The sequence below is a fragment of the Camelina sativa genome, chromosome 10 (assembly GCF_000633955.1).
Source record: "Camelina sativa cultivar DH55 chromosome 10, Cs, whole genome shotgun sequence".
Classification (NCBI taxonomy): Eukaryota; Viridiplantae; Streptophyta; class Magnoliopsida; order Brassicales; family Brassicaceae; genus Camelina; species Camelina sativa.
In genome coordinates, this window is record NC_025694.1 from 328,922 (window position 1) to 354,724 (window position 25,803).

The 25,803-nt window shown below is 37.7% G+C and overlaps 6 protein-coding genes across 7 annotated transcripts; 1 reads left to right on the top strand and 5 right to left on the bottom strand.

Moving 5' to 3' along the window:
* LOC104716173 (B-box zinc finger protein 19-like) lies at window positions 446-2,449 on the top strand. Of its 2 annotated transcripts, XM_010433543.2 has the most exons (6): window positions 448-820; window positions 1,170-1,289; window positions 1,433-1,529; window positions 1,663-1,778; window positions 1,869-2,030; window positions 2,128-2,449. In XM_010433543.2, the coding sequence occupies exons 3-6, from the start codon at window positions 1,439-1,441 to the stop codon at window positions 2,209-2,211; spliced, it is 453 nt and encodes a 150-aa protein (XP_010431845.1). In that variant the 5' UTR covers window positions 448-820; window positions 1,170-1,289; window positions 1,433-1,438; the 3' UTR covers window positions 2,212-2,449. The 2 variants fall into 2 exon arrangements, with proteins under 2 accessions (XP_010431844.1, XP_010431845.1); XM_010433542.2 differs by lacking the exon at window positions 1,170-1,289 and having other exon boundaries at window positions 446-820.
* Window positions 2,773-5,062, bottom strand: LOC104716174 (fructose-bisphosphate aldolase 2, chloroplastic). The gene is made up of 7 exons (XM_010433544.1): window positions 4,768-5,062; window positions 4,210-4,479; window positions 4,004-4,113; window positions 3,818-3,908; window positions 3,596-3,734; window positions 3,377-3,507; window positions 2,773-3,221 (listed from the first exon to the last, which is right to left on the bottom strand). Exons 1-7 carry the CDS (start codon window positions 4,942-4,944, stop codon window positions 2,943-2,945), a joined length of 1,197 nt encoding a protein of 398 aa, XP_010431846.1. The 5' UTR covers window positions 4,945-5,062; the 3' UTR covers window positions 2,773-2,942.
* On the bottom strand, window positions 5,773-7,457 carry LOC104716175. The gene is made up of 2 exons (XM_010433545.1): window positions 7,327-7,457; window positions 5,773-6,961 (listed from the first exon to the last, which is right to left on the bottom strand). Exon 2 carries the CDS (start codon window positions 6,957-6,959, stop codon window positions 6,126-6,128), a length of 834 nt encoding a protein of 277 aa, XP_010431847.1. The 5' UTR covers window positions 6,960-6,961; window positions 7,327-7,457; the 3' UTR covers window positions 5,773-6,125.
* LOC104719912 (endoglucanase 22-like) lies at window positions 7,669-9,714 on the bottom strand. Its single transcript, XM_019230634.1, has 6 exons — window positions 9,310-9,714; window positions 8,959-9,167; window positions 8,868-8,883; window positions 8,600-8,761; window positions 8,169-8,444; window positions 7,669-8,067 (listed from the first exon to the last, which is right to left on the bottom strand). Exons 1-6 carry the CDS (start codon window positions 9,712-9,714, stop codon window positions 7,669-7,671), a joined length of 1,467 nt encoding a protein of 488 aa, XP_019086179.1.
* On the bottom strand, window positions 10,475-13,143 carry LOC104716176 (endoglucanase 23). The gene is made up of 5 exons (XM_010433546.2): window positions 12,684-13,143; window positions 11,805-12,104; window positions 11,548-11,709; window positions 11,015-11,290; window positions 10,475-10,873 (listed from the first exon to the last, which is right to left on the bottom strand). Exons 1-5 carry the CDS (start codon window positions 13,092-13,094, stop codon window positions 10,541-10,543), a joined length of 1,482 nt encoding a protein of 493 aa, XP_010431848.1. The 5' UTR covers window positions 13,095-13,143; the 3' UTR covers window positions 10,475-10,540.
* Window positions 17,615-19,282, bottom strand: LOC104716177 (endoglucanase 24-like). Its single transcript, XM_019230507.1, has 4 exons — window positions 19,002-19,282; window positions 18,698-18,859; window positions 18,186-18,461; window positions 17,615-18,093 (listed from the first exon to the last, which is right to left on the bottom strand). The coding sequence occupies exons 1-4, from the start codon at window positions 19,251-19,253 to the stop codon at window positions 17,761-17,763; spliced, it is 1,023 nt and encodes a 340-aa protein (XP_019086052.1). The 5' UTR covers window positions 19,254-19,282; the 3' UTR covers window positions 17,615-17,760.

Genomic DNA, 25,803 nt, shown 5'->3' on the forward strand with positions numbered 1-25,803 from the left:
GTTGAAATTGAATGACAATAGAACTTATCAGAGAGAGTGAGTCACCAAAAACGAAGGAAACAAGAGGACGAGTCTGTTTCAGGGAAACACATCAATGAATGACCTTCCAGATGGCATTAGAGTCTTTCTTGTCTTTCACGATTTAGGGTCCCATTTTTAGTAAGAGATAATTTTCTTTTCAAGTCTTATAATGGAACTTTAATCAACAACAACAACAAAAAAACTCTTATTAAAACCTCAAAACCATATCCACTAAAGATATTGGTGTTCCCATACCCAGCTAATCATGCTACATTTATTGTTTAATCATTCGTAATTTTTTTTTTCCCTCTTAACGAATAAATAAAATACTAATGAAATTGGACAAATGACTCAAAGTAGTAATTAACAGTTTTTTTTTGCTGCCTGCCTAGTCACAGCGAGTGAGTACTCTCGGCGCGTGGATTTGGTCGTCTCTTCTGGTCTCTCTCTCCTCCCATCTTACAAAAGATTTTCTTAAAATTAGTTCCTTCTTCTTCTTCCTTGATATACACCAACGCGCAATCCTAACCCTTAACCTTATACTTCCTTCCTTAATTAATCTGAATTTGCTAACTTGTTCCGACTTCATCTCTTTCACTCGCAATCTGAGTTCTGGCTAAAGATTTTGACTTGGAGGAGGTGAGGAGATTCATTGTTCCGAGTAGAGTGAGAAAAAAAGAGACTTTTTTAAGATTGAAGAAGAAAGATGCGAATTTTGTGCGATGCCTGCGAGAACGCAGCCGCTATCGTCTTTTGCGCCGCCGATGAAGCTGCCCTTTGTCGCCCCTGCGATGAAAAAGTAATTTTTTTTTTTTTCTTAGCTTTCTCTGTATCTGTTGTTGTTGACTGTGCTCTGATTGATGGGTTCGTGAAAGATCGAGTCTTTGTTACTTGTCTCTGGGTTTCTCACTTGATTTTTGCCTCAGTTGATCTGACTTTGCTCGATAAGCCTAGAAATTGAACAACTTCGAGTTTAAGAAATAGTAGGCTTTTGAGATTTGGTTTATAGATTCTTAGGCTCTTTGAATTGGAGTGAAGCTGATTCAAAAAGTTGAAACCTGGTGGATTAACATGTTCAATTGATGATGAAATACAAGTATTCTTGTTGCTGCAGTTTCAATGATTCTATTATGTGATGTACATTGCAGGGAACGTACGTTTTGTCTCCAGAGTTTGCATTTTGTATAACTTCTGGAGAATGAAAATTATCCATTTTTCCGCTCTTTGCCATTAATCAACCCCTTACTTCAGTTAGATGACTCTTAAGGGTAACACTTTGCAGTCTTTCTCGAGTCATTGGTTCATCCGTTTCTATCGTAATAGCTCTGACTAGTTTTCAGATATACCATATATCGAAAATAGATTGACTTGATGTATGATTCAAAAAATCTCTCATTATTTTTTACTTCAGGTTCATATGTGCAACAAGCTAGCTAGTCGGCATGTACGTGTTGGTTTAGCCGAACCAAGCAATGCACCGTGCTGTGATATATGCGAAAATGCACCTGGTATGATCTGTTTACAGTGATTTTCCCAATGCTCATGGTTCATTGTTTTCTCATACACAAAACATAAATAAATAAAAAACCTAAAGAACAGAAATCTAATTCGTCGTTTCTCATCTCGGCCTTGTGAGAACAGCCTTCTTTTACTGTGAGATAGACGGTAGTTCCCTTTGCCTGCAATGTGACATGGTAGTACATGTTGGTGGCAAGAGAACTCACGGTCGGTTTCTTTTGCTGAGACAGAGAATTGAGGTTTGAAATAACTAAGTTGATCGGACACACAATCATTCTGAGTCCATGTTCTTGATCTAATTGTCATCTTGTGTTTACCGTTTCTTGTAGTTTCCAGGTGATAAGCCTAAACCAAGCACTACTAGGGACAGTTTGCAGAACCAAAGAGTCTCTACACATGCAAATGGTGAAGCTAATGGCAAGATGGATGACGAAATGATCGATTTAAATGCTAATCCGCAAAGAGTACATGAGCCAGCATCAAACAACAATGTATTTGAATCTCTCTCTATCTTAATATATAGATATCTCTATAACATTCTCAATCCTTGTACTGTGTTCTCAATTTGTTTTGTTTCTCAACGAGCAGGGCATTGATGGAAATAACTCAAACAATCACGAGCCTGCAGGCATTGTACCCGTTGGACCCTTTAAACGAGAGTCTGAGAAGTGATAAAGGTGAATGAGAGAGAGAGAGACTTTACTCTCTGATACCAATATAATCAGTTTAAGAAGAAGATTGTAAAAAGTTTCAAGAACTGGAGATCGTTTGCTCTACGCCAGCTTTGTTGTTGGAGAGGGGAAGGTTTATGTTGTTTGTGCATTATCTTAGTTTAACGGAATTAGCTTAAGGGCTCACAGTCACAGGGATATAAGCTAATATCTGAAATTCTGAATATTTTTATTTTCTTTTCTGGGGTTTTTTTTTATAATGATAAGATATTAAAATCCTATGGAAAGAATTCTTCATATCCCTAATAAGGAAAAATTAAAGATGAACGAAAAATTAGGCGAATAAAAAAGATCAAGCCCATTGACTATGCAAAGGCCCATGAGGCTCAATAAGTTGAATCATACACACGTGTACGCGGCCGTGTCCTATTGGCTATTTACTTTCATTTTTCCTTTTCCCTTTATAACCAGAAAATGCCAAATACGAAGTTCAGACTAATCTTTTAGAATACGTGAAAGTGAAACGTTGCCACGTCGGATTCGTCTCTAAGCAGAGAAACAGTTTGATAGATAGATAACTTCAATATATTAGAACTTATTAAAAGGATCGGAGTAGCTAATGCAAATTAAGCAGAACAAATAATGATTTGACATGATAATAACAACCAAACTCAAAAACAAATGTGATTAAACATCTGCTTCATCTCTTTCTTTTTTCACAGCATCATCTCTTCAGTAGGTGTAGCCTTTGACGAACATACCCTCCTTAGCCTCTTCGGACTCGCCTTCTCCGGTGTATTTTCCGAGCTGAGCCAACGAATTCGCCTTGGCACGGGCCAAGAGAGTGGTCTGAGCTGCGTTCACGTTCTCGGGTCTGCCTCCCCATGTTTTCAGGCAAGTGTTCTGCAACGCACGTGCGTAGGAGAAGGACACGTGCCATGGGTTTGGTGCCTGGTTCATCGCGTTCAGGTTGAGTGTTGCCTCCACCTCCGACTGTCCTCCGGACAAGAACTGCAAAAACAAGAAACAATATTCTTTACTTCTGATTCAAGCCACCAGTGTTAGGTTTTGCCTCATTTTACACTTTTCTGTTGTGTTGAACCAAGCAATGTATTTGCGGATTTATAACTGTGAATTATCTTTGAGAGAATTAGTAGAGAACTTGCCATGATTCCGGGGACTGCGGGAGGGACTCTGTTGCGGAGGAGCTTAAGGGTGTACGAGGAAACTTGTTCAGGAGTAGCTCTGTCTTTACACTCAGCTCCGGGAGTAACCATGCTCGGTTTCAGGAGGATACCTGTGTAGAAAGATGGTGAATTTTTCCTTAGTAATTTTCAGACATTTACAAGCTGTATTAAGAGACGTACTCTATAACGAATATGTACCTTCAAACATGACATTGTTCTGAGCAAGGTAGAAGAAAACCTCAGACCAAACCTTCTCAGCCACGTCGTATGTCCTGTCAATGTCGTGTTCTCCATCCAACAAGATCTCTGGCTCCACAATCGGAACCAAGCCGCTGTCCTAAAAAACACGCAATTTTTGTGTGAGTAGCTTGATAGATTCCGATTTGAGCTGCTTCTTGGGGGACAAGTTATGAGTTTTACCTGTGAAATAGCAGCGTATCTAGCAAGACCCCAAGCAGCTTCTTTGACGGCCAGAGCAGATGGACCGTTGGGAATGCTCACGACAGTACGCCTAATCAATCATCAGAGACGAAACAATCCCTTTAAAACTGACATTTGTTCGTGTAGGAAATGAAATCAGAACTCAGAAGTGAAAGTACTTAATACCATTTGGCAAAACGAGCACCCTGTTGGTAGTAAGCAGCAGTTCGAGAGGCTAGACCGTCTAGTCCTTGGCACCATGACTCATTGTTGGATCCAACAAGTGGCACCAAACCCTAATTAATATTCCATACACACAACTCATTTAAGATTATTCTCGAATTAGGCAACATGCATGTTGGTATAACTCAACAGAGTATGCTTTAAGTTACCTTGTCAACTTTGATACCAGGGACGATGTTCTGCTCGACGAGGACGTCGACCATTTTCTTGCCTTCGGTGGTAGACTGATACAGAGTCTCCTCAAATAGGATCGCGCCGGAGATGTACTGTCCGAGTCCCGGTGCAGAGACGAGCAAAGTCCGGAAAGCTTGACGGTTTGCTTCAGTGTTCTCTAGCCCTATCGAATCCAAACGCTTCCCGCAAGTCGCGTTGGATTCGTCCATCGCCAAGATTCCGCGTCCAGGAGACGCAATTGTTTTCTACTCCAACCCAAAAATTATAAGAATCAAATCAAAACCAAACTAGAAACATTCTGAATCATGCATAGTATAATTAACCTAGATCTAAACCAAAAAATTTAACGGTAATTAATTAAGAGAAACACGAAAGAAGCAAACAAAAATCGGTTTGAATTGGTTCTGAAAAGGAAAAGAAAAAGTGGAAAACAGAACCAACAGAACTTTTAAGACAATTCCAATTCAAATGACCTTTTACGAATCATGCAGATAAAACACGTGGCAAAGAAGAGGATGTGTGTGGGAACTAACCGCTGTCTTAACAAGCTCATCGGCGTAGGAGGAAGCAGCACGGACGGTGAGGGAGGTGGCACGGTTGCGGAGGACAACAGAGGCGGAAGAAGGCTGACGGAAGAGAACGCTTTGTCCCTTGACCCATTCCGATTTGTCCAACACCGGAGACGCCTTGAGGAGTGAGGTTGATGCCATTGTGGGTTTGGTTATCTCTTTTCTCTGCCTTTGGTTTTTTTCTTTGAGAGACTCACAGTGAAAGAAAGCTTATGACACCACCTTATCTCTCTCACCACCTCACTCCCCTCCCCTCTTTTGGATTTTATATTTCTCTTCAGATCAGTTATTTGAGGTTCTTGTGACCTTGCCAATCATATCCCGCCACCTGGACCGTAATCTTGTATTACTCACAGTTCAAGAAAAATACACTTATTAATTTCTTTTTTTCTTTTTCATCCTTTTTTTTTCTCCGAATATGGAATCGATACTCCCCTGGTCGTTACATATTCGCTTGATTTTTGTTTGCCTTTGTACGGGAAAAAATCGTAACTAAACAAATCGTAAAGATTCGTTATGCTACTATAGGAGCATGTACACAACAAACTGTATGAAAACCTCAGGAATTAATATGTAACACACCGTGGACCATAATATTAATTAGTTTATCAACTTTTTTTTTTTTTTTTCTCTCTTCAATTGTCTTATCAAAACATATATGTATTACTTTACATGTTGTCATGGTGATGAGCTCGAGGACAGATAACATAGGACAAACGCATCGTTTTCAGTTTAAAAAATTAGTGGCAAAACAGCTTATAAAGATACAAAGATAGTGTTTTGATAAGAGAATGAAAAATTATGAGGTTCGTATCCGTTCTAATATTTTTAAGAGCTGACGAGATGATTGATCACTGATCAGTTTAGTGGAAGTCTAAATCTGACGGCAGAGAGTTCACCACGTCAATCTACACACCGTATCATCAAACATATAGTTTGAAAGACGCAAGTAAAGAAAACAAGAAAACCTATTAAAATTTTCCCTTTTAGAATTTAGAACCAAAGATGCGTTCAGGAAGTTACATCCAGAGAAAATGACTTTGTGAGGGCGTGATCCCGTGAGTTTTCTTAAGGCTGAGGTTAAGCATGGAGATTTTAAGAGATTGCGAAGTCTACACCAACGGTCGAGATAAGACTGCAATCTCATCTCCACCATTGCACAACAGGTGGCCAAGTGGGTCGTGTATACACCAAATTGACCCTTAAAAACCTTCGGTCTAGTCTAGCAGGTTTAGAAATCTTAAAACCGGTTTGTGCCGGTTAAGGATAGTAAAGCAAAAGAGTGATGTCATATAAAACACATACTTCTTAAACTTCATCTTTCACTTAAAAGTTTCTGCAATAGACAGATCCGAGATCCCAGCTATCAGGTCATCGATACTGCTCTTCTCCGCAACATCATTCAGCAGTGGCTGTGGAAGGGTTTGGACCGTGGAAGACTCATCGAGGGCCTTCTTCAGCTGCAGCACCAATCCATCTTCCTCATCATCGTCCCCCACAATCTCCAGATCCCACACCTTGAAAATCTCTTGCTGAGTTACTTTGACCGGATCCTCTGTAACGTTAGAATCGTCAACGTTTTCTTGAATGTATGTGCTCATGAAATCATCCTTGAAGACTTGAGACGATACTGACTCTGGTTCTTTTTCTTCTTCTGCCTCTCCATTGCTCACTGACCCATCTTCTTCTATACTTTCAACACCTCCAAGATCATTAGTAGGATCGTCAACTGGTTCAGGGGTTCCATTCTCAGCTATGGGCTCTGAAAAGTAATGATCTTGTAAAGAATTCTTTGACGGGTCTGACTCAAAGGTTATCAAAGAGACAATCTCACTGACTTCTTCATTCGATGAATTATATTTAGAGTTGGCTGAATCAGCTTCGGGTTGGAATGACCGTAGTAGTTCAAGTGGCTCGGATTCAGTCATATCCTCGTCTGGAGGCAGGGCACTACTAGTTGATGAAGGAACAAACATCTCCGGATGGATATCGATGATTTCAGTTAAAGCATCTCTAAAAGTTGCCCAATGATTGTGGTCTGAATCATCTGGAAAGCTGATGATGCAGGAATCAGCCCAAGCTAAAGACTCTGGAGAAAGATCTTCCTCGTTTCTAACAGAAAGAGAAACCCCTGAAACGTCTTCCCCTTCAGCCATGGCTACAACAAAAAGCATATCCAGATCTTTCATCAGATGATAGAGGATGGATCAAGATTCCCAAATTGAAACTAAGTGAATGAGAGCGGAAGACACTAATTTCAATAACTAATTTATAACAAAACTACGATTGCATCGATGAAGTAATAAGGATCAATTACGCGTCTTCTTCGCCACCAAAAGTGAAAATGCCTAATAACTACAACCAGAACTCACACAGGAATCAAAAGATCACAGAAACACACAAAAGGTAACGGATCGAATCAAATAAGTAAACAGTTTCGTTTGAGTACACCTAATTCCACGATTAAGTCCATTGATTAGTGGGAAATTCAATTCACGGAAGTAGTTAAGGAGAATGACTAACCTTTATCGATACATGAATCCCAGAAAACCCTAATTTCGGAAGAAGAAAACTTATTTTAAATCACCGTAGACCTTCCGACTGAAGAAGAAGAAGAAGCGACGTTAAGTTTGTTGGATAGACTCGTGACGGGTACGACGTCGTCGTTTGAGAGTCAAGTCGGGTAACTTGTTCCTTTTTTCTTTTTTTTTTTTTTTTTTTTATAATTTTTTAGCCCAAAAATATCTTGAGATTTACAGAAAAGTCACATACTTTGTAATAGTACGATGTGATCCTAAATTGTAAATAGTAAAACACACTTTTGAAAAACTATACCATTGCCATCTTAAAATGTGACTTTTTAATTCAGTTCGTAGTTGAACTTTTTGATTTAGTTACAAATCTTTTGAAAAATCTTAAAAAGCGAGAGTCGTCTAACATTGGGTTGGCCTTAAAATAAGCCAAGACACCAACGATAGGTGCATTGATGTAAGTCGTCGGCTCCGTCTCACTTGCATTTGTCCGACCTCCTATGAATTTGTCATCTATGTCAGGTCCCCCGATCACCGCACCTACTAAAATGTTGGGGTCTGGATTTGGTGATGTGAAAACATTAATCCATCCTTCTGAGCATTTGATGGCCGTGGGATGAGTCTTTTTAGACGGTGAGGATGCACCGCGGTGATGGATTTGTTGCGGATACCGACTACCGTACCCGATCATGTATGACATTTTCATCGGATTATCTCCCAAAATGTAATCCACCTACCAAATATATTAAATCATTGTTAATTTACCATAAAACCGATATCTAGTTAGTTAAATATAGACCACTTTATCAAGACAAACTATATGTACTAACGTACTTGTCGTTTGGCCAAGCGATGGAGGGAATCAGGTTGGATACTGAGACTACCACACTGGAGTTGTTGAGAGGATTTAGAGAGGTAATTGGCGTAGGTGAGAAGGAGAAAAGTCAATGCGACGGTGTTTTGGAGCTGGCTGCTTCCTGGTTTGTAAAGAAGGCCACCGGGAGAGTACCTCATATGTGAACCCGGAGTTTCCAGAAAATATGAACACATCAATTTTTCCGCTGTATCCTTATAAGGTGCAATCGCAGCTACATTCTTCTCAAATACTTCCTATATCCATAACAAATATACCTCAAACGGTTTAGAATAAAAATGTATACCAGAATTAATATATTCATAATTATATTTATAGCATAGTAGTTATAATATGAATTACGATCATCTCGTCATTTTAAAATCATAAAGAATTATCAATTGGATTCAACCTTTGCAACGAGAACATTGATGCCCCCAACTTTGTTATCCCATCCAAACTCGAAGTAATTAAAATCTTCCCCGAAAGATAGACGATTGTCCACTAAGTATTTTAAGTAAGAATCTTGACCGGTCGCTCTTCTCAGCCATGCAGCTCCCCATAATAACTCATCCTATATGAAAATAACATGATCACTTAAAAGTTAAAAACAATCTAGACCGATTTAATTTTTGACATTAAGATATTAGCTCGAGAATGATATGATAGCTAGAGATTACCTCATATCCGTTTACACTGCAGTAAAATGGGCAAACGGCAAGTTTAGTCGCAGGATTACTGGTATAAGAACCTCGATGTGAATCTGCGTACTCAAAAGTTTTTATAGCGTTATCGAGCAACAATTGAGAATATATAGGATCAAATCGTCTGAATGCGATTGAGGCGGCTGCTAACGCAGCTGCGACTTCTCCCGCTAAATCAGAGGCTGGGTTCGGTGCTTCCACAGCGTAAGCAGTACGTGGTGTGTCCATATCCTCTGGTCTCTCCCAACACTGATGATCCGGTGTTGCTTCACCTACCTAAAACATCGTTACAAACACCATAAATCGAATTCTCAATATATATCCAACAGTTAAGCAGTTATGAATATTATAAACAAATACAATCGTTATTAAATGATATATGTAAAATAAAAACAATATTAGGTTAGAGTGACCGTACTTGGACGAAGATGCGATTAGGGAGTTGCGAAACGGTCTTAAGGAGATAATCGGTTCCCCAGCGGAGAGCAACGTGGTTGTCACGGAGATCAGCCGGAGACATGTAACTTCCGAAGTCGTTAGCGCTCCACGCAAGCATCGTAATCGAAAAAGCCATCGGAAAGTGGAACTTAATGTTGTCTCCAGCGTCGTAGTAACCACCAACGAGGTCGGCATTGAGGTTTTCGCCGTCCTTGAGTGCGGAGTGACGGCGCCACGTCATCCTTTGATTGCTTGGAAGATAACCAGAGCGTTGACCTTCGAAGAAGAGGATGGACTTCGTGAGAGCATCGGAGTAGTCGTGAGAGATCGTCGTTGGTACAAGGACGAGGAGGAGAACTATGGCAGACCAAATCGATGGCTTCATTTTTGTGTTTTTTCTTTTAGGGTTTATGAGACATAACTGAATAAGACGATGCATATATTCGGTTTTCATTCGATCTTTTTTCTCTATGGAAACTTTCTAAGTCCTCAACAATGACTTGTCATAAACCAGAACTTTGTGCTTTTATTAATTTCCCCTTTTTAGTAGTTTAATTTAATGCGATATATGGGCGAGGTTTTTTCCCCAATTTTAATCTCCAAGTAGCTTGCATAACATGTGATGAGTTTAGGTCATCTGCTCTGCTCTTTGAAATTCTCTCAGAAGGTCTTGGTTTGAGCTCTCTGATGCTTCAGACAATGGGGTTGCATGAGAGGATCTATTTTTTTTTTTAATTAAAAAGAGTTTCCAAAATGTATTAGATACTCTTTATTTTAGGGATTAATAAGAAACAGAGCTCTAAAGCAGAGTCTATTTTATGTATAAAGAGGATCTGAATCATTACCACATCATGATTCACTACAAGTTTTTTTTTTTTTTTTTTGCAGCAATCTAGAGAGAAGAGATCTGGTTTATACTTTATACTATGAAAACAAGGTTCAACGCTCTTTCAACTTTACCCATCATGTCCATAGGAATTTTTTTGGTCCACTAGTTTTAGACATTCATATTTTCACATAAATTAATATTTTCACATATTTTCACATTTAAATTAATATTTTTAACGTTTTCAAACAAAACATTATTTTTAAAATAAACCATTTTGTTTTTTTTTTGAACTACGATTATATATATTTTTAGTTCAATCAATATATATGTACATTTTTTTATTTGTCATATATGTTTTACAAAGTTGGAAAGGAAACTAAAATCAAGAGAACTTGGGGTTGCTTTTAAAGTACGCCAAGATACCAACAAAAGGTGCATTGATGTAAGTTGTGGGCTCGGTCTCGCTAGCATTTGTCCGACCTCCAATAAATTTATCATCGACGTCAGGGCCGCCAATCACCGCACCTATAAGAATGTTGGGGTTTGGATTGGGTGATGAGAAAATTGTCCATCCTTGTAAGCACCCGAAGGCAGTCGGATGAATGGCAACAGACGGTATAGACGAACCACGGTGGTGGATCAGTCGTGGGTACCGCTCACCGTACCCAATCATGTATGACAACTTCATTGGATTATCTCCCAAAACATAGTCTACCTTTAATTTTAAGAATATACACAAAATAATAACTATTTATCATCAGATGCTTTGATCGGTAATATATATGAAAATAATGATCTTACAATTTTTTTAATGACTCATATTATTGGCCAGCTAATAATTAATTAATTAATATACCTGTCTTTTGACAATGCGGCGAAGAGAGTCTGGTTGAAACTTGAGGTTACCACAACTGAGCTGTTGAGAGGATTTAGAGAGGTAATCTGCGTAGGTAAGGAGGAGGAAAGACAAAGCAGCTGTGTTCTGGAGCTGGCTGCTTCCATGTTTATAAATGAGATCACCGGGAGTGTAACTCATGTGTGGACCGGTCGTTTCTAGGAAAAATGCACACATCATTTTCTCTGCGGTATCTTTATATGGTGCTAAAACGGTCATATTCTTCTGAAATACTTCCTGTTGACCAAATTGATTTAACGCGTATACATCAGTTAGTTTTTTAACTACTTCTAATTTTTGGAAGAAAAAAAAAGAGAGTAGAAGATAACCATGAGAATTAACAGATGTCTTGAAAAAATAGACACTTTGTAAGCAAAATAGTATGTTGTGTATATGGTCTACGTATCATAACAATTTACGACTATGAGTATTATAGTATTTTATAGTTTCACTCGAAGATCGTATAGAGAATATATTGGAGATTCGGGGAAAACCTTGGCAATGAGAACATTAACACCCCCAACTTTGTTGTCCCAGCCAAACTCCAAGTAATTGTTATTTGCACCGAAAGCTTGACGATTATTCAATAAGTATGTGAGATAATAGTCTAAGCCCGTTGCTCTTCTCAGCCACGCAGCTCCCCATAGCAACTCATCCTGTTGGAAACAACATGATGAGTTGTATAACATTAAAACCGACTAATAAAATTTTGATTGTACAATATGTGGAGAAAATGAAGATATATATATACCTTATATCCATTAACACTACAGTAAAACGGGCAAACGGCTTTATTCACCCCTGGATTATCGGTATAAGAACCTCGACGTGAATCTGCATACTTAAACGTTTGTATGGCTTTATCGAGTAATATTTTGGAATATCTTGGATTTGACTGTTTGAATGCAATTGAAGCGGCTGCTAAAGCAGCTGTGATTTCGCCCGCTAAATCGGAAGCTGGATATGATGCATCTAAGGCGAAAGCGGTTCGTGGCGTGTCCATATCTTCCGGTCTTTCCCAACAATCATGATCCGGTTGTGCTTCACCTACCTATACCATATTAATATTCTTTATGTTGTTAGTATGTACGCATTAAAATTAGAATTTATAATCTTTTTCCATTTAAATCCGTGATATCTCGTAAAAAGGAAATCTAGTTACATAAGAAGAAGCTAATCAACAAAAAATGATTACTTCTTCTTAGAGAAGATATACAAATTTGATTCTGTCTCTATCAACATACTGTATGTACACCTTGGAGTTTTATAACTTCCTTCCGACTGTAAAATAACCGTAATGTAGATTTTTGATAAAATCATAGGTAATTTTAGTTATACACTAGTATACCCAACCACGCAGATAAAAAGAAAAAGTATACCTCAATATCATGTCTAGTTCTCATGATATAAATATCATTAAAAGTATACAATATATATAATACCTAAGTCTCAAGTTTTAAATAAGTGTGGGTACGTAAAATGACAAAAATTGGTGAAAATCAAATTCTTGATAACGGTATGCATTGGTGGATACATATATTTTACTATACTTGTTACGTCCATAGATAGTAAAAATCAAATTCATGATAACAATAAATAAAACGACGACGTGTTAGGGGTTTATACGTACTTGGACGAAAATGCGATTAGGGAGTTGTGAAACGGTCTTAAGGAGGTAATCGGTGGCCCACTTGAGGGAAACGAGATTATGTCCACGATCATTCGGAGACATGTAACTACCGAAGTCAATAGCACTCCAAGCAAGCATCGTGGCCGTAAAAGCCATCGGAAAATGAAACTTAACGTTGTCTCCGGCGTCGTAGTAACCACCAACGAGGTTGGTATTTAGGCTTCTGCCGTCGTTGAGTCCGGAGTTACCTCGCCATGCCATCCTTTGTTGCTTTGGAAGACGACCAGAGCGTTGACCTTCAAAGAAGAGGATTGACTTTCTAAGAGCGTCGGAGTAGTCGTGAGGGATCGCCGTTGGTAGAATGAGAAGGACAAGTATGAAAACGGTTACAAAGTAAACCGATAGTTTCATTTTCTAAAATTTAATTAGGATTTGGTGAGATTTTGTTGTTTTGGTATTTAGTTTTGGGGACTTTAGGGTTCATATTTATAGACACATAATGGTGGCTACTGCCTACTGATTCTGGTTTTGCGTATACGTATTTTGGGTAATTTGGTCATTAATCATACGACGTATTGGTTTGTTAAAGGATCCATGCATGTACTGTCAAAGAGATTATTCACGATACTCTCATATTTTTTTTTTTTTTTCACCACGAATTCCCTAGTGAATTTTCAAGAAACTATGTATTAAATTTAGAGCAATATCTTTGCAATTATTATTTTTGACAGATCATATATTTTAAAATATATTTTCTTTATACCTCAATACATTTAAGATAAATGTATTCTAGTTTATAGTAATTTCTTTAAAAAAAAAGATTTGATAGATTTGAATCATTTGATCACCTGTTTTTTTATAGTGCCATGTGTGGTAAAATATTCCACATTTATTTTTCTTTGGTTCCTACTGATAACCATTAGAAAAACCAGAGAAAAAAGAATAAAAAGAAAAATGCGAAATGAAATAAATAGTTTTTGAAAAAATGAAAAGAAAATCTGCAGAGAATGAACAAAATACTAAATTTTAACCAAACAATAAAAATATTTTAAAAATATATTAAATATTTAATAAATTAAATTTCAATGATAATACTAATAATAATTTTAATGTATATATAATAAATTTTACATTTGATTTTAAAAGATTTTTTTTTAAATTAAATTTTAGATATATCATATTAAATATTAATAATTAATATTAACATACAATAAATTTTTTAAAGTAATTTAAAATTGTTTTACTATTCATACAGTTTTCAAATAGAGCTTTAAGATTAGTTTAACATAAAATTTTTATCAAACAATTTTCCTCTGTCAATACATTGTGAAAATATTGGAGTTTTTATATTAAAAAATTTAAATTTAATTAATAAACATATTTTATTTATTTTTAAATAAAAAACGAATTTTAATATTTGTTCTTTTATTTTGTTCCATTTGTTCCTCATCAATTATGGGGATGAACATTTTTGTTCTATTGTTCTTATTTTTTGAAGAATGTAGGGAAAAAAATATTACTTTCAAATGGTAAAAAAAATGTGGAATAGAGAGGAATGTGATATTTCTCTTCATTCTTTTCCTAACTTTTGGGTTATATGTTTACATATGTAGAAGAATTATCTGTATACTGAAAATAGGTGCAATGAGAAACAAATATATTCAAATTAGATGGCTCATCAGTTTGACATAAAGAAAAAATAATAATAAGAAATTTTTCATTTCCATGCATAAGAGGATATGGGAGGGTGCAAAGAATAGGGGAATGAGATCTGAATGTTTTTGCTCTTTATTACGAATTTTGTTAAAGTTATTTTCAGAAAGTAATCAGCAAATCTATTTTAAACATTAAATCTATTATTCTCCCAGGCTCGAGTATCGAAACGTCTACTTTGAACCCTCCCTCCGGCGCCGGCAAGGCCCCTGATTGCCGGCGTCGGGAACTTAAATCCTCCGCTTGTTTTCTTCTTCTATTGTGCTCTCTTTTACTTTCGCCTTGGCCGTCTACTCAATCATCTCAAACATATCTCTTGGTCCCCTTATTCGACGGTGGAATCCCTCAAATGAGTTTTGAGAAGCTCATCGGATCTAGCCATCAACTAATCTCATCCCCGGATATGTTCCCCCTGTCCAACCTGAACCCAAAGGAGCTTTCTTCTACCAGCAGGATTTCTTCTGACGGAACTGGGAGTGACTCTTGTAGCACACCCAAATCTCTTGAATCTGGCAAGCTCTCGACCACATCTAAAGCGTTCTACCTTCGTACCTCGACGTTGGCGCTGCGAACCATCTCAACTATCCCCCAAGTGAAACCCTCCAGAACTTTCATCAGTTTTTCGAGGTGGACCCAACTGGGGAAAGTCCCGCGTACGATTTCTCCGACAAAGGCCTGTAGATTCCGACGAACTGATGCGACGGTGAAAGAAAAGAGGAGTCTTGGCGGCGCTAACCTAATTGCCTTGGGTGTCCCTCGTTTGGACCCTGTTTTTTGCCAAGTGGGCCTAGGCCTATTAACCTCTTCCTGTTGGACCAACCCATTAAGGTGCTACACAATTCATATGTTCATAAAATCCAGGTCCGTTATAAATTTCTCCTTGCCTCAATTTAGCGTAATTTTGTTTTTTTCTGGAATCAGTTGATAGAAGACGTCGACTGTTTTCTCGTCAAACATTGTTGCTTTGTTGGTCAATACTGCTTATTAGAACCTGGTCTCTAGTTTCACCTAATGATACCATCACATTCATGAACCTTACTTGTAAAACCCCCAATCCCACTTATTCCCTTTTGAACCTAGGGTTTGTTCTCCGATGTCTTGCTAATTTCGACTACAAATTTTGTGTGAAATTCCTTAACCTCCATGGCCACTGGCTTCATGTGAGGGAGGACCCACCTGCTATGTTACAATGTTACATCTATCTATATCACTACACCCTTGTTGAGAACTCCATTACCATTTGTACCAAACCGCCAAAAGGATGTAAGCTCGGGTTGTTTCCTCCCTACCAAGGTGAAACTGAATACAAGCTTTGTGTGAAACTCCTTAACCTCCATGGCTATTGGCTTCATGAGAGGGAGGACTCACCTGCTATGTTACGGTTTTGCACCTTTTACTTTCGTTTCCCGAAGTTAGCTTCATCTAATGCCAAGAGTTATGAGCCCACAAGTTTGAAGATCCTTGGTTTCTTGGTTATGATCCTTATCATATTGGCTAGCACCCTAATCCTTTTCTCCATCATGGAGCACCCTTCTAAAAGCTTGGTCGCATATTTTGCGCATGGCGATTATGATCACAAGCTGATCAAGGAAGTCGCGAAGTTATTCTTCATGGTCGACTCCACAATGGTTTCAAAAGATTTTTCAAACTGTACTCCTTTCGAAAACTCATGTTACCATTATCTCTATCCCTCTTGTTATGTTTTAACCTTTGATTGTATGAACTTCCATCTCTTGAGGTTTTAAGTAATGAAAGTTCTTGTTTGCACAAAAAAAAAACATTAAAGTAAAAGATTTCTTTCATTTCTTGTTTCGCCAAATAAAATTCAGGTTTGTACTGAAAAAAAATTAAAAATATGAATGGACTATATATGTAATATGATTAACAAAGTGAATTTTATGAGAATATAGTACCAATTTTTTTGACTTTTTAAAAATCGTGTTAATAACTTTATCTATTATCTTTTCGATTCTAATCTATTAAAACGTGATAGAAAAATCTATGTTAAGCAAAAGAAATGTGCTTGTTAGAGAGATGTGTGTGTGTGTGTTTTTTTTTTTTTTTGGGAATGAGACAACAATGTGTTTTGTCTACAGACAGAAATATTTTGTTGATAATTTTTCCTTCTCTTCAGTTCCAGTAAGTTATACTTTTCGTCCTGAATCTTGAACCGAGCAATTGTGTGCAACGACTCGAAATCCTATGAGAGATTTCATATGTTTAATTAAACCGGACAATTTATTTTGCTCTTGAGTCTTGAGTCTTGACAACATAGTGACGTTTGTTTAGTGGAATAACTTTTAGGTCAGATTTCAAAACGCGAGTACATACATAAGTAAATAGAACGAGTTAAGTAAGTAAAAGCTCTGTTTGTTCTAAAGACTACTTCGTGTACCGTATCTTATCTTGTTTGTTAAATCTGCTCCATATCGTATTCTTTTATTTCTCTACACAATGATCTACCTGACTACCTACTTCTGGTAATTTTATTGTATGATTATATTTTATAGAAAGCACGCGTTTGTTCATTTATATCAATCACATCATCATCTTTCGTTATAGTTTCCACAATTGTCTCGTTATTTATTTTCAAAATATTTTAATTTCAAGCATATCCAAACTAAGGCAATTTCTTTAAAAATCTGAATACCTAAAATAGTATTAATTGTTTATATTACATTTATTAGGAACTATGACCAACCGCTATTATTAGGTTTAGTTGCAGGGTAGTTTTCGCTTAATTTTTCTGATATTTAATATTTAGAATATCGAATTATAAATTTGTTGACTAGAGTTTCATACTTGCATCAATGAAACATTTGCATAATCATAGACCTATAAAATATATATTACGGAATGATTACAATCATTACATAATAAGAAGCACAACAAACCAAAACAAAACTGAAATTATTGCTCAAGTTAGAAGAAATGTGTATGCAACTATGCATATATAAATCTATCTTTCAGATATGCCACTAAAAATCTAAAATATAAAATAAGTGAAGCAATAATTTACGGAAACTGAATCAAGATAGAATCTCGAGAGGAAAATAGCATGGCAAACATAATTTTCAAATATTGAAAGTCTAGCTAACGGTCATCGTCATGTTAGTTCAGACTATAATCAATTTCTTAATCTATTTTTTTTTTCTGTACCACTACAAAAAAAAAAACTCATGTATCAGTTATAGGTTAAAAATTAATATGGATATGAGATCTATCTTTAACATAATTGAATAAATGTTTTACCCGTTTTCTTTAGAAAAAAACTTCTCTTTCTTTGCATGGGCAAGATGAGAGACTTCTAAAAAAAACATGTACTCCCATACTCCTACAACTTTTAGAACTAAATTCCATGACGTCAGCTAAAACTGGGATTGGCTGCAAAGTAAGCCAATACGCCAACGAAAGGAGCATTGATGTAAGTAGTTGGCTCGGACTTGCGGAAATCGGACCGATCATCATCGTACTTATCATCCTCCCCAGGCCCTCCCACCACTGCTCCAATCAAAACGTTCGGGTTTGGTTCGGTCGAATTGAAATAAACCGACCCGTCTTTGCACCCGATCGCTCCTGGATGATCGACGATCGACGGTAACGATGAGCCACGGTGGTGGATCCTCTTTGGATACCTCTCTCCATACCCGACCATGTACGATAGTCCCATCGGATTGTCTCCCAAAATATAGTCCACCTTCACTTTCCAATAAACATTCAAGATTACACTATAATTTGCAGACCCAAATAGGCTAACCAAATTCCTAAACCAAACCAAACTGGTCTAACCTGTTTCTTGGCGAGACGGCGTAGATAATCAGGAGGGACGGTAAGGGTGCCGCAACTGAGGGAGAGAGAGCTCCTCGAAAGATATTGAGCGTAGACAAGGAGGAGGAAAGATATGGTGGTGGCATGTTGGAGCTGGCTACCTCCGGGCTTGTAAAGTAGACCGGCGGGAGTGTACTCAACGTGCGTACCTGGAGATTCAGGAACCAGACTACACATGAAGCTCTCCGCCGATGCCTTGTACGCCTCTAAGTTGTACATATTCCCTTCTATCACTTCCTGTACCGAAATTAAATTAAACTCCAATTTCATCGGTTATCGTACCGGTTTGTTTTCTTAACCGGGTCACATTGGTGGTGGTGGTTTCACGTGCACGGAAAGAAAAGAGCATTACTGTATATTTATTATTTATGCACGTGCAAGGCTCGTGTTTTCTACTAACTTTTTTCACTATTTTAAAGTTAATTTCGATTTGAACCCCTAACTTTAAGGTGAATATAAATTAGGAAACTAACCTTTGAAACGAGAATATTAAGTCCACCAACTTTGTTGTCCCAGCCAAATTCGTCGACGTTATCGCTAGCACCAAACGGTTCACGGTTGCTCTCTATGTAATTAAGGTAGCTTTCATCACCAGTAGCTTTTCTCAACCAAGATGCTCCCCACAATAACTCATCCTACCCATACCAATTTTCTTAATTAAAAAAATCATCAAAAAAATTAATAAAATACTTATTCATGATTCTGTAATGATCCTTCGTATAATTGTTACCAACTCAATTCCTTAACAGAGACAAATGTTGAAATTTTGTGTTTTACCTGAAATCCGTTGAAGTCGCAGTAAAAAGGACAAACGTCATTTCTAATATCATCATTACTGCTATAAGCACCGCGATACGTATCAGCGAACTGAAACGTTTTGACGGCATTTTGGAGCAACGTTTGAGAGTAGCTCGGATCCGATGACCGGAAAGCAATTGAAGCAGCTGAAAAGGTTGCTATGATCTCTCCGGCAACTTCAGAAGCCGGATTCGGGGCATTAACGGCGTAAGCAGACCGTGGTGTGTCCATATCTTCAGGTCTTTCCCAGCAATTGGATCACCTACCTGTATTCACCAACAAAAAAAATGTAGATATAAATATTGTTATTAGAGTATGACCGGTTATGAACTTTGGTTTAATTGGGTTATCTTCGGTTATTAAGATTAGCTAATTAGTCTAACTATATAAACAGATTAGTTAGTTAATTGAGGTTAAGCTTTTGTAACAAACTTTTATCCTTTGATAAATAAGAAATATCTCGTTTCTCTCTTCTTCTTCAATCTTCGTCTCTCCTCCGTCGTGTCACGTATTTCTCCGATTAACCGGAGTTTATTATGGTAGCAGAGCGAGGTTAATGAGTTACGAACGCTTCCGCATCTTACGCGACGGAGATGAGCTTCCCAATTAATTCTTGTTTTCGATTTGTTCAGCAATTTCTCGCCGTTGTGTGCGATTTTCTCATTGGAGTTTTCTCAGTTTTTCTGATTCTTTTGATTCTCTTTTGATTGACCTTAGTGAGTACGAATCTTGCTTTTGATTTTTTTTTCTCGTCTCACTTTCTTTGGATTTCTCGCTCTTGCTTTGAGGATGAGCAATTCTGGTAATACGAATGCTCCGATGAATGTTCAACCGCAATATCAGACTGATCAGTATGAGAATCCTTATCATCTCCATAGTGCGGATCACGCAGGACTCGTTCTTGTTTCTGATCGTCTTGTTACTGCTTCTGATTTTCCCTCTTGGCGTCGATCGATGTGGATGGCTCTTAATGTCAGAAATAAACTTGGATTCATCAATGGTACGATCTCAAAACCTCAGGAAGATCATAGAGATTTTGGTGTATGGTCTAGGTGTAACGATATTGTATCCACTTGGTTGATGAATTCTGTTGATAAGAAAATAGGCGCGAGTTTGCTTTTCATTCCTACTGCAGAAGGGATTTGGAAGAATATACTATCTAGGTTTAAGCAAGATGATGCTCCTAGAATTTTTTCTATAGAACAGAAACTTAGTAAGATAGTTCAAGGATCAATGGATGTGTCCACATACTATACAGCTCTACTTACTTTGTGGGAAGAACATAAAAATTATGTAGAGCTTCCTGTTTGCACATGTGGACGTTGTGAATGTGATGCAGCTGTAAAATGGGAAAGGTTGCAACAACGAAGTCGTGTGACCAAGTTCTTGATGGGCTTGAATGAAAGTTATGATCAAGCTAGACGTCATATACTAATGCTCAAGCCGATACCAACTATTGAAGAAGCCTTTAACATGGTCACACAGGATGAACGACAGGTTGTAGTTAAACCAACGACTGGTATTGAAAGTGTTGCTTTTCAAAATGTTGCTTCTGTGAATGAGGCTGAGAGTGCCTATGTTGCAGCTTACAATACAGGGAGGACTATACAGAAACCTATTTGTTCTCATTGTGGTAAAGTTGGACACACTATTCAAAAGTGTTACAAACTTCATGGCTTCCCACCAGGATATAAGACTAATGCTGCGGGATACAATTACAGACCTCCAATGATGCCAAATCAGTTTCAGCCTAGGATGCCAACGATGCAGTCTCAACCCCGGATGTCTCAACAAACTTCTAATCAAATGGTGCCATATGCGAATTCTATGCAAAAGGCAAATGCAGTGGCTCAAGTTTACTCTGAGACTGGAATGTTTCCAACTGAAGATGTGTCGTATGGTTCTGTTTCTAATCAATATCCGCAGTTCATGGTTCCTAATGGTGTTCCTTCGAGTTTACAAGGGTTTACTCCACAGCAAATTGATCAGATGGTTTCTCAATACAAGGGTCAAGTTCAGGTTCAAGAGCCTATAGCTTCGTCTTCTGGTTCTAGTATTCCTAGTGCTATGGCTACGATCTCTGAACATGGTATGATGGCAGACACTTCTACCTCTGGTATCATTTTTCCCTTCCCTTCGACTTCACTTAAATATCAAAACCATATTTTAACTTTTCAAAATCATATTCTTTCTTCTTTACAACAACTTTTACCGCATGATGCTTGGATTATAGATAGTGGAGCTTCTAGTCATGTTTGCTCTAATCTAGCTTTGTTTACAGACTTACGACCTGTTACAGATATTACTGTGACATTGCCGAATGGTACCAGGGTTTCCATCACTCATATAGGGACAATTTACATTTCTCAAAAGTTGATTTTATACAATGTTTTGCATGTTCCTGATTTCAAGTTTAATTTGATTAGTGTCAGTAGGTTGGTTAAAACATTGTCTTGTTCTGCACATTTCTTTGATAATTGTTGTTTGATTCAGGAACTTTCTCAGGGCTTGATGATTGGGAGGGGTAGAGTTTTTCAAGATCTTTACATTCTGGCTACTGAGAATACTTCCCTCTCACCATCTTTTCCTGCAGCATGTTCTTTCTCTGCTTCTGTGGTTACTGATGATTCTCTCTGGCATCAACGTCTTGGACATCCGTCGCATCTAGTTCTTCAGAAACTTGTTAGTTTGATTCCTTCTTTGAAGAATTCTTCTTTGTCTTCGCATTGTAGTATTTGTCCTTTAGCTAAACAGAAAAGGTTAGCGTATGTTTCACATGGTAATCTAGCTGATAAACCCTTTGATTTGGTCCATCTTGATATATGGGGTCCTTTTAGTATTGAGTCTGTACAAGGTTTTCGTTATTTTCTTACTTTGGTCGATGATTGTACTCGTACTACATGGGTTTACCTCTTAAGGAATAAAAAGGAAGTTCATACTGTTTTTCCAATTTTTCTTAAACATGTTAAAACACAATATGATAGCACTGTTAAGGCCATACGATCTGATAATGCACCAGAATTAGCATTCACTGATATTATTAAAGAACAGGGAATGATTCATTATTTTTCATGTGCTTATACACCACAACAAAATTCTGTTGTTGAACGTAAGCATCAACATCTCTTGAATGTGGCCAGATCTTTACTTTTTCAATCAAATATCCCCCTGCAATATTGGACTGATTGTGTGTTGACTGCAGTGTTCCTCATAAATCGCATGCCTTCTCCTGTTTTAGCTAACAAGTCGCCTTATGAGCTGTTGTTTACAAAATTGCCCGATTATAGTTTACTCAAGAGTTTTGGTTGCTTGTGTTATGTTTCGACTAATCCTCATGAACGTAATAAGTTTTCTCCTCGAGCTAGACCATGCGTTTTTCTAGGTTATCCGGTTGGTTATAAGGGATATAAAGTCATGGATTTAGAGTCAAATGCTATTTCTATATCTAGGAATGTTGTGTTTCAAGAAGATGTCTTTCCTTTTAAGACCAGTTCTTTATTGTCATCTGCAGTAGATATGTTTCCTAATTCTGTTTTACCTCTTCCTGTTCCATTGCATTTTGTTGAAAGCATGCCTCTCATTGATGAAGATTCTTTAGTTCCTACTCTACCATTTGAACCATCATTAGAGCATGATCATGGTACCATTCCGGCTGACACTGTATCTACATCTGTTACAGATCATACTTCTGTATCTAACGTTAGGCCAAAGAGACAATCTAGAGCTCCTAGTTATCTGGCTGAGTATCATTGCTCTCTTGTTCCTTCCATTTCCTGTTTACCACCGACAGATATCCGATCTTTTCAACCACCACCACCACCACCACCACCACCACCACCACCATCACCACCATCACCTCCTCTTCTCATTAAATCCCTTCCTCCATCACTTAAAAAGACTACACCATATCCCCTTTCTTCTGTCTGTACTCTTGACCGCTATACACCTCTGTTCCAATCCTATATCTTTTCTTATAGTGCTGAAACAGAACCGAAAACATTCCATCAGGCCATGAAATCAGAGAAGTGGACTAATGCAGCAAATGATGAGCTCTTTGCTCTTGAACTTAATAAGACCTTTGTTGTTGAGTCTCTACCTGCAGGGAAACATGCGATTGGATGCAAATGGGTTTTTACTATTAAGTATAACTCTGACGGTTCTGTTGAACGGTACAAGGCACGCCTGGTTGCACAAGGCTTCACACAGCAAGAAGGGATTGACTACCTCGAGACATTTTCACCTGTTGCGAAACTCACCAGTGTAAAGTTGCTTCTTGGCTTAGCATCTGCGAAGGGTTGGAACCTGACTCAAATGGACGTCTCCAATGCTTTCCTCCATGGTGATTTGGAAGAGGAGATATACATGAGTCTTCCTCAAGGATATATGCCTCCACCGGGTGTAGTTTTACCTCCAAATCCGGTATGTCGTTTACTCAAGTCCTTGTATGGCTTGAAACAAGCCTCGAGACAGTGGTATAAACGTCTGTCTACGGTTTTCTTGGGAGCAAACTACATACAATCACCTGCTGATAATACTCTTTTCGTTAAAGTCTTTATGCGTCCATCAGGAATTTGTTCCATTGTTGCTGTGCTCGTATATGTCGATGACATAATGATCGCAAGTAACGATGATGCTGCTGTCCATGATCTGAAGACCCTTTTGCACTCTGAATTTAAGATCAAGGATCTTGGACCAGCTCGCTTTTTCCTTGGATTAGAGATATCGCGATCATCAGAGGGTATCTCAGTCTGTCAACGCAAATATGCTCAGAATCTGCTTGAAGATGCAGGTTTATTAGGTTGTAAGCCAAGTTCTATTCCAATGGATCCGAACCTGCGACTTACCAAAGATATGGGTACGTTGTTACCTTCTCCTACTTCTTACAGAGAGCTCATTGGTCGCCTTCTATATCTCACTATCACAAGGCCCGACATCACTTTTGCTGTTCACCAACTGAGCCAGTTCATATCTGCTCCTACTGATATTCATCTACAAGCTGCACACAAGGTTCTACGTTACCTCAAGCAGAATCCAGGACAAGGTTTGATGTATCCTGCCACTTCGGATCTTTGCTTGAATGGATTTTGTGATGCAGATTACGCTAATTGTAAGGAGACAAGGCGTTCTGTTACGGGTTATTGTATTTACCTAGGATCTTCACTCATTTGCTGGAAATCAAAGAAGCAGGGCGTTGCAAGTAGAAGTAGCACAGAATCAGAATATCGCAGTATGGCACAAGCAACCTGTGAGATCATCTGGTTACAACAACTACTCAAGGACTTCCACATTACAGAGTCTGCTCCAGCCAAGCTGTTCTGTGATAATAAATCCGCCTTACACATCGCCATGAATCCAGTCTTCCATGAACGGACTAAACATATCGAGATCGACTGTCATACGGTGCGTGATCAACTTAAGAAGGGTACGCTTAAAGCTCTTCATGTACCGACTGCAGAACAACATGCCGATATCTTGACTAAACCTCTTCATCTAGGACCGTTTCATCATCTGCTGCAGAAGATGTCCTTGTCAAATCTTTACCTCCCGAAACCAGACACTTCGGAGATAAAGATTTGAGGGGGGCGTATTAGAGTATGACCGGTTATGAACTTTGGTTTAATTGGGTTATCTTCGGTTATTAAGATTAGCTAATTAGTCTAACTATATAAACAGATTAGTTAGTTAATTGAGGTTAAGCTTTTGTAACAAACTTTTATCCTTTGATAAATAAGAAATATCTCGTTTCTCTCTTCTTCTTCAATCTTCGTCTCTCCTCCGTCGTGTCACGTATTTCTCCGATTAACCGGAGTTTATTAATTGTTAATGAATAAAATAAGAAATAATATACCTAATTAACAACATCAACATCAAATTAATATGATGTCTGTTTTCTCTAATACTGGAACAAAGAGAATTGAACGATTCTGAGAAAGAAGTCTCTATCATTGCATCTCAACTCTAAGTAGTAATTACTGAATGATGATCATATATATATTAGTTCATTTAAATTATGATGCAACGACCTTCAAATCAATGTTCAGAATTCTAAAAGCCATTCACTAATTTATTTTATATAAATGTGTATTATTGAATTTTATCATTATCCAATTATGGTCAACAAAATTTATTGTTGTAGGTTCCAGAAAATAAAATAGCAGAAAAAATAATCACAAACTAAAACGCACTAATAATAGTAGTTGGTCGTATTTGTATTTACTACAAAGTACGGACACACACGAAATTAAATTGACATTTACGTTGCCAACTTGTAAAATTCATAGTAATTTTTTTTCTGGTCACTCTATGTATGATATGCGTGTGTTACGTACTGGACCTTGTCATTAACAAAAACAAATTAATTTGATTTTTTTATTTATTGGACCAATTGATATTTATTCATGATTGATAAATGCCAATAGAGAAAGAAATAAATAAAGTGAAAGAGAGAGAGAGAGATAGAAGTAAGGACTAATGAAAAAAAAAGTGTGACGCAACGACAAAAAAAAGGGTTAAATGCAAAGGAGGGAGACTCTTGAGAGTCCAAAACAAACACTTCACGGGTTACTAATTTCATTCACTTCATCTCTTTGGCAACTCAAACGATTCAGTTTCCTAAATCTTCGCTATTTAATTTCCCTAATTACCCGTCCCAATTGTTACATATTCACTAATAATGCCACTCACCGGCGAAAAACAGTTACGAAATTGAATAGACGACGGACATTAGATTAAAGCCACCACACTAACCTGGACGAAGATGCGGTTAGGTAGCTGAGAAACT

Bases quoted from the DNA above. Each gene is read 5' to 3' on its own strand.
- LOC104716177 (XM_019230507.1), bottom strand. From the start codon at position 19,253: ATGGACACACCACGGTCTGCTTACGCCGTTAATGCCCCGAATCCGGCT. The intron at 18,462-18,697 runs GTTAGTTTCCTA...ATTTCGGTACAG, and splicing joins TTAATATTCTCGTTTCAAAG to GAAGTGATAGAAGGGAATAT. The intron at 18,094-18,185 runs GTTAGACCAGTT...TGGAAAGTGAAG, and splicing joins GCCGTCTCGCCAAGAAACAG to GTGGACTATATTTTGGGAGA.
- LOC104716173 (XM_010433542.2), top strand. From the start codon at position 728: ATGCGAATTTTGTGCGATGCCTGCGAGAACGCAGCCGCTATCGTCTTT. The intron at 1,530-1,662 runs GTATGATCTGTT...TTGTGAGAACAG, and splicing joins TATATGCGAAAATGCACCTG to CCTTCTTTTACTGTGAGATA. The intron at 2,031-2,127 runs GTATTTGAATCT...CTCAACGAGCAG, and splicing joins AGCCAGCATCAAACAACAAT to GGCATTGATGGAAATAACTC.
- LOC104719912 (XM_019230634.1), bottom strand. From the start codon at position 9,714: ATGAAGCCATCGATTTGGTCTGCCATAGTTCTCCTCCTCGTCCTTGTA. The intron at 9,168-9,309 runs GTACGGTCACTC...ACGATGTTTTAG, and splicing joins CTAATCGCATCTTCGTCCAA to GTAGGTGAAGCAACACCGGA. The intron at 8,445-8,599 runs GTTGAATCCAAT...TTATGGATATAG, and splicing joins TCAATGTTCTCGTTGCAAAG to GAAGTATTTGAGAAGAATGT.
- LOC104716176 (XM_010433546.2), bottom strand. From the start codon at position 13,094: ATGAAACTATCGGTTTACTTTGTAACCGTTTTCATACTTGTCCTTCTC. The intron at 12,105-12,683 runs GTACGTATAAAC...AATATGGTATAG, and splicing joins CTAATCGCATTTTCGTCCAA to GTAGGTGAAGCACAACCGGA. The intron at 11,710-11,804 runs GTATATATATAT...TGTTTCCAACAG, and splicing joins GTAGTGTTAATGGATATAAG to GATGAGTTGCTATGGGGAGC.
- LOC104716175 (XM_010433545.1), bottom strand. From the start codon at position 6,959: ATGGCTGAAGGGGAAGACGTTTCAGGGGTTTCTCTTTCTGTTAGAAAC.
- LOC104716174 (XM_010433544.1), bottom strand. From the start codon at position 4,944: ATGGCATCAACCTCACTCCTCAAGGCGTCTCCGGTGTTGGACAAATCG. The intron at 3,735-3,817 runs GTAAAACTCATA...CGTGTTTTTTAG, and splicing joins GATACGCTGCTATTTCACAG to GACAGCGGCTTGGTTCCGAT. The intron at 3,508-3,595 runs GTACATATTCGT...CTTTCTACACAG, and splicing joins GAACAATGTCATGTTTGAAG to GTATCCTCCTGAAACCGAGC.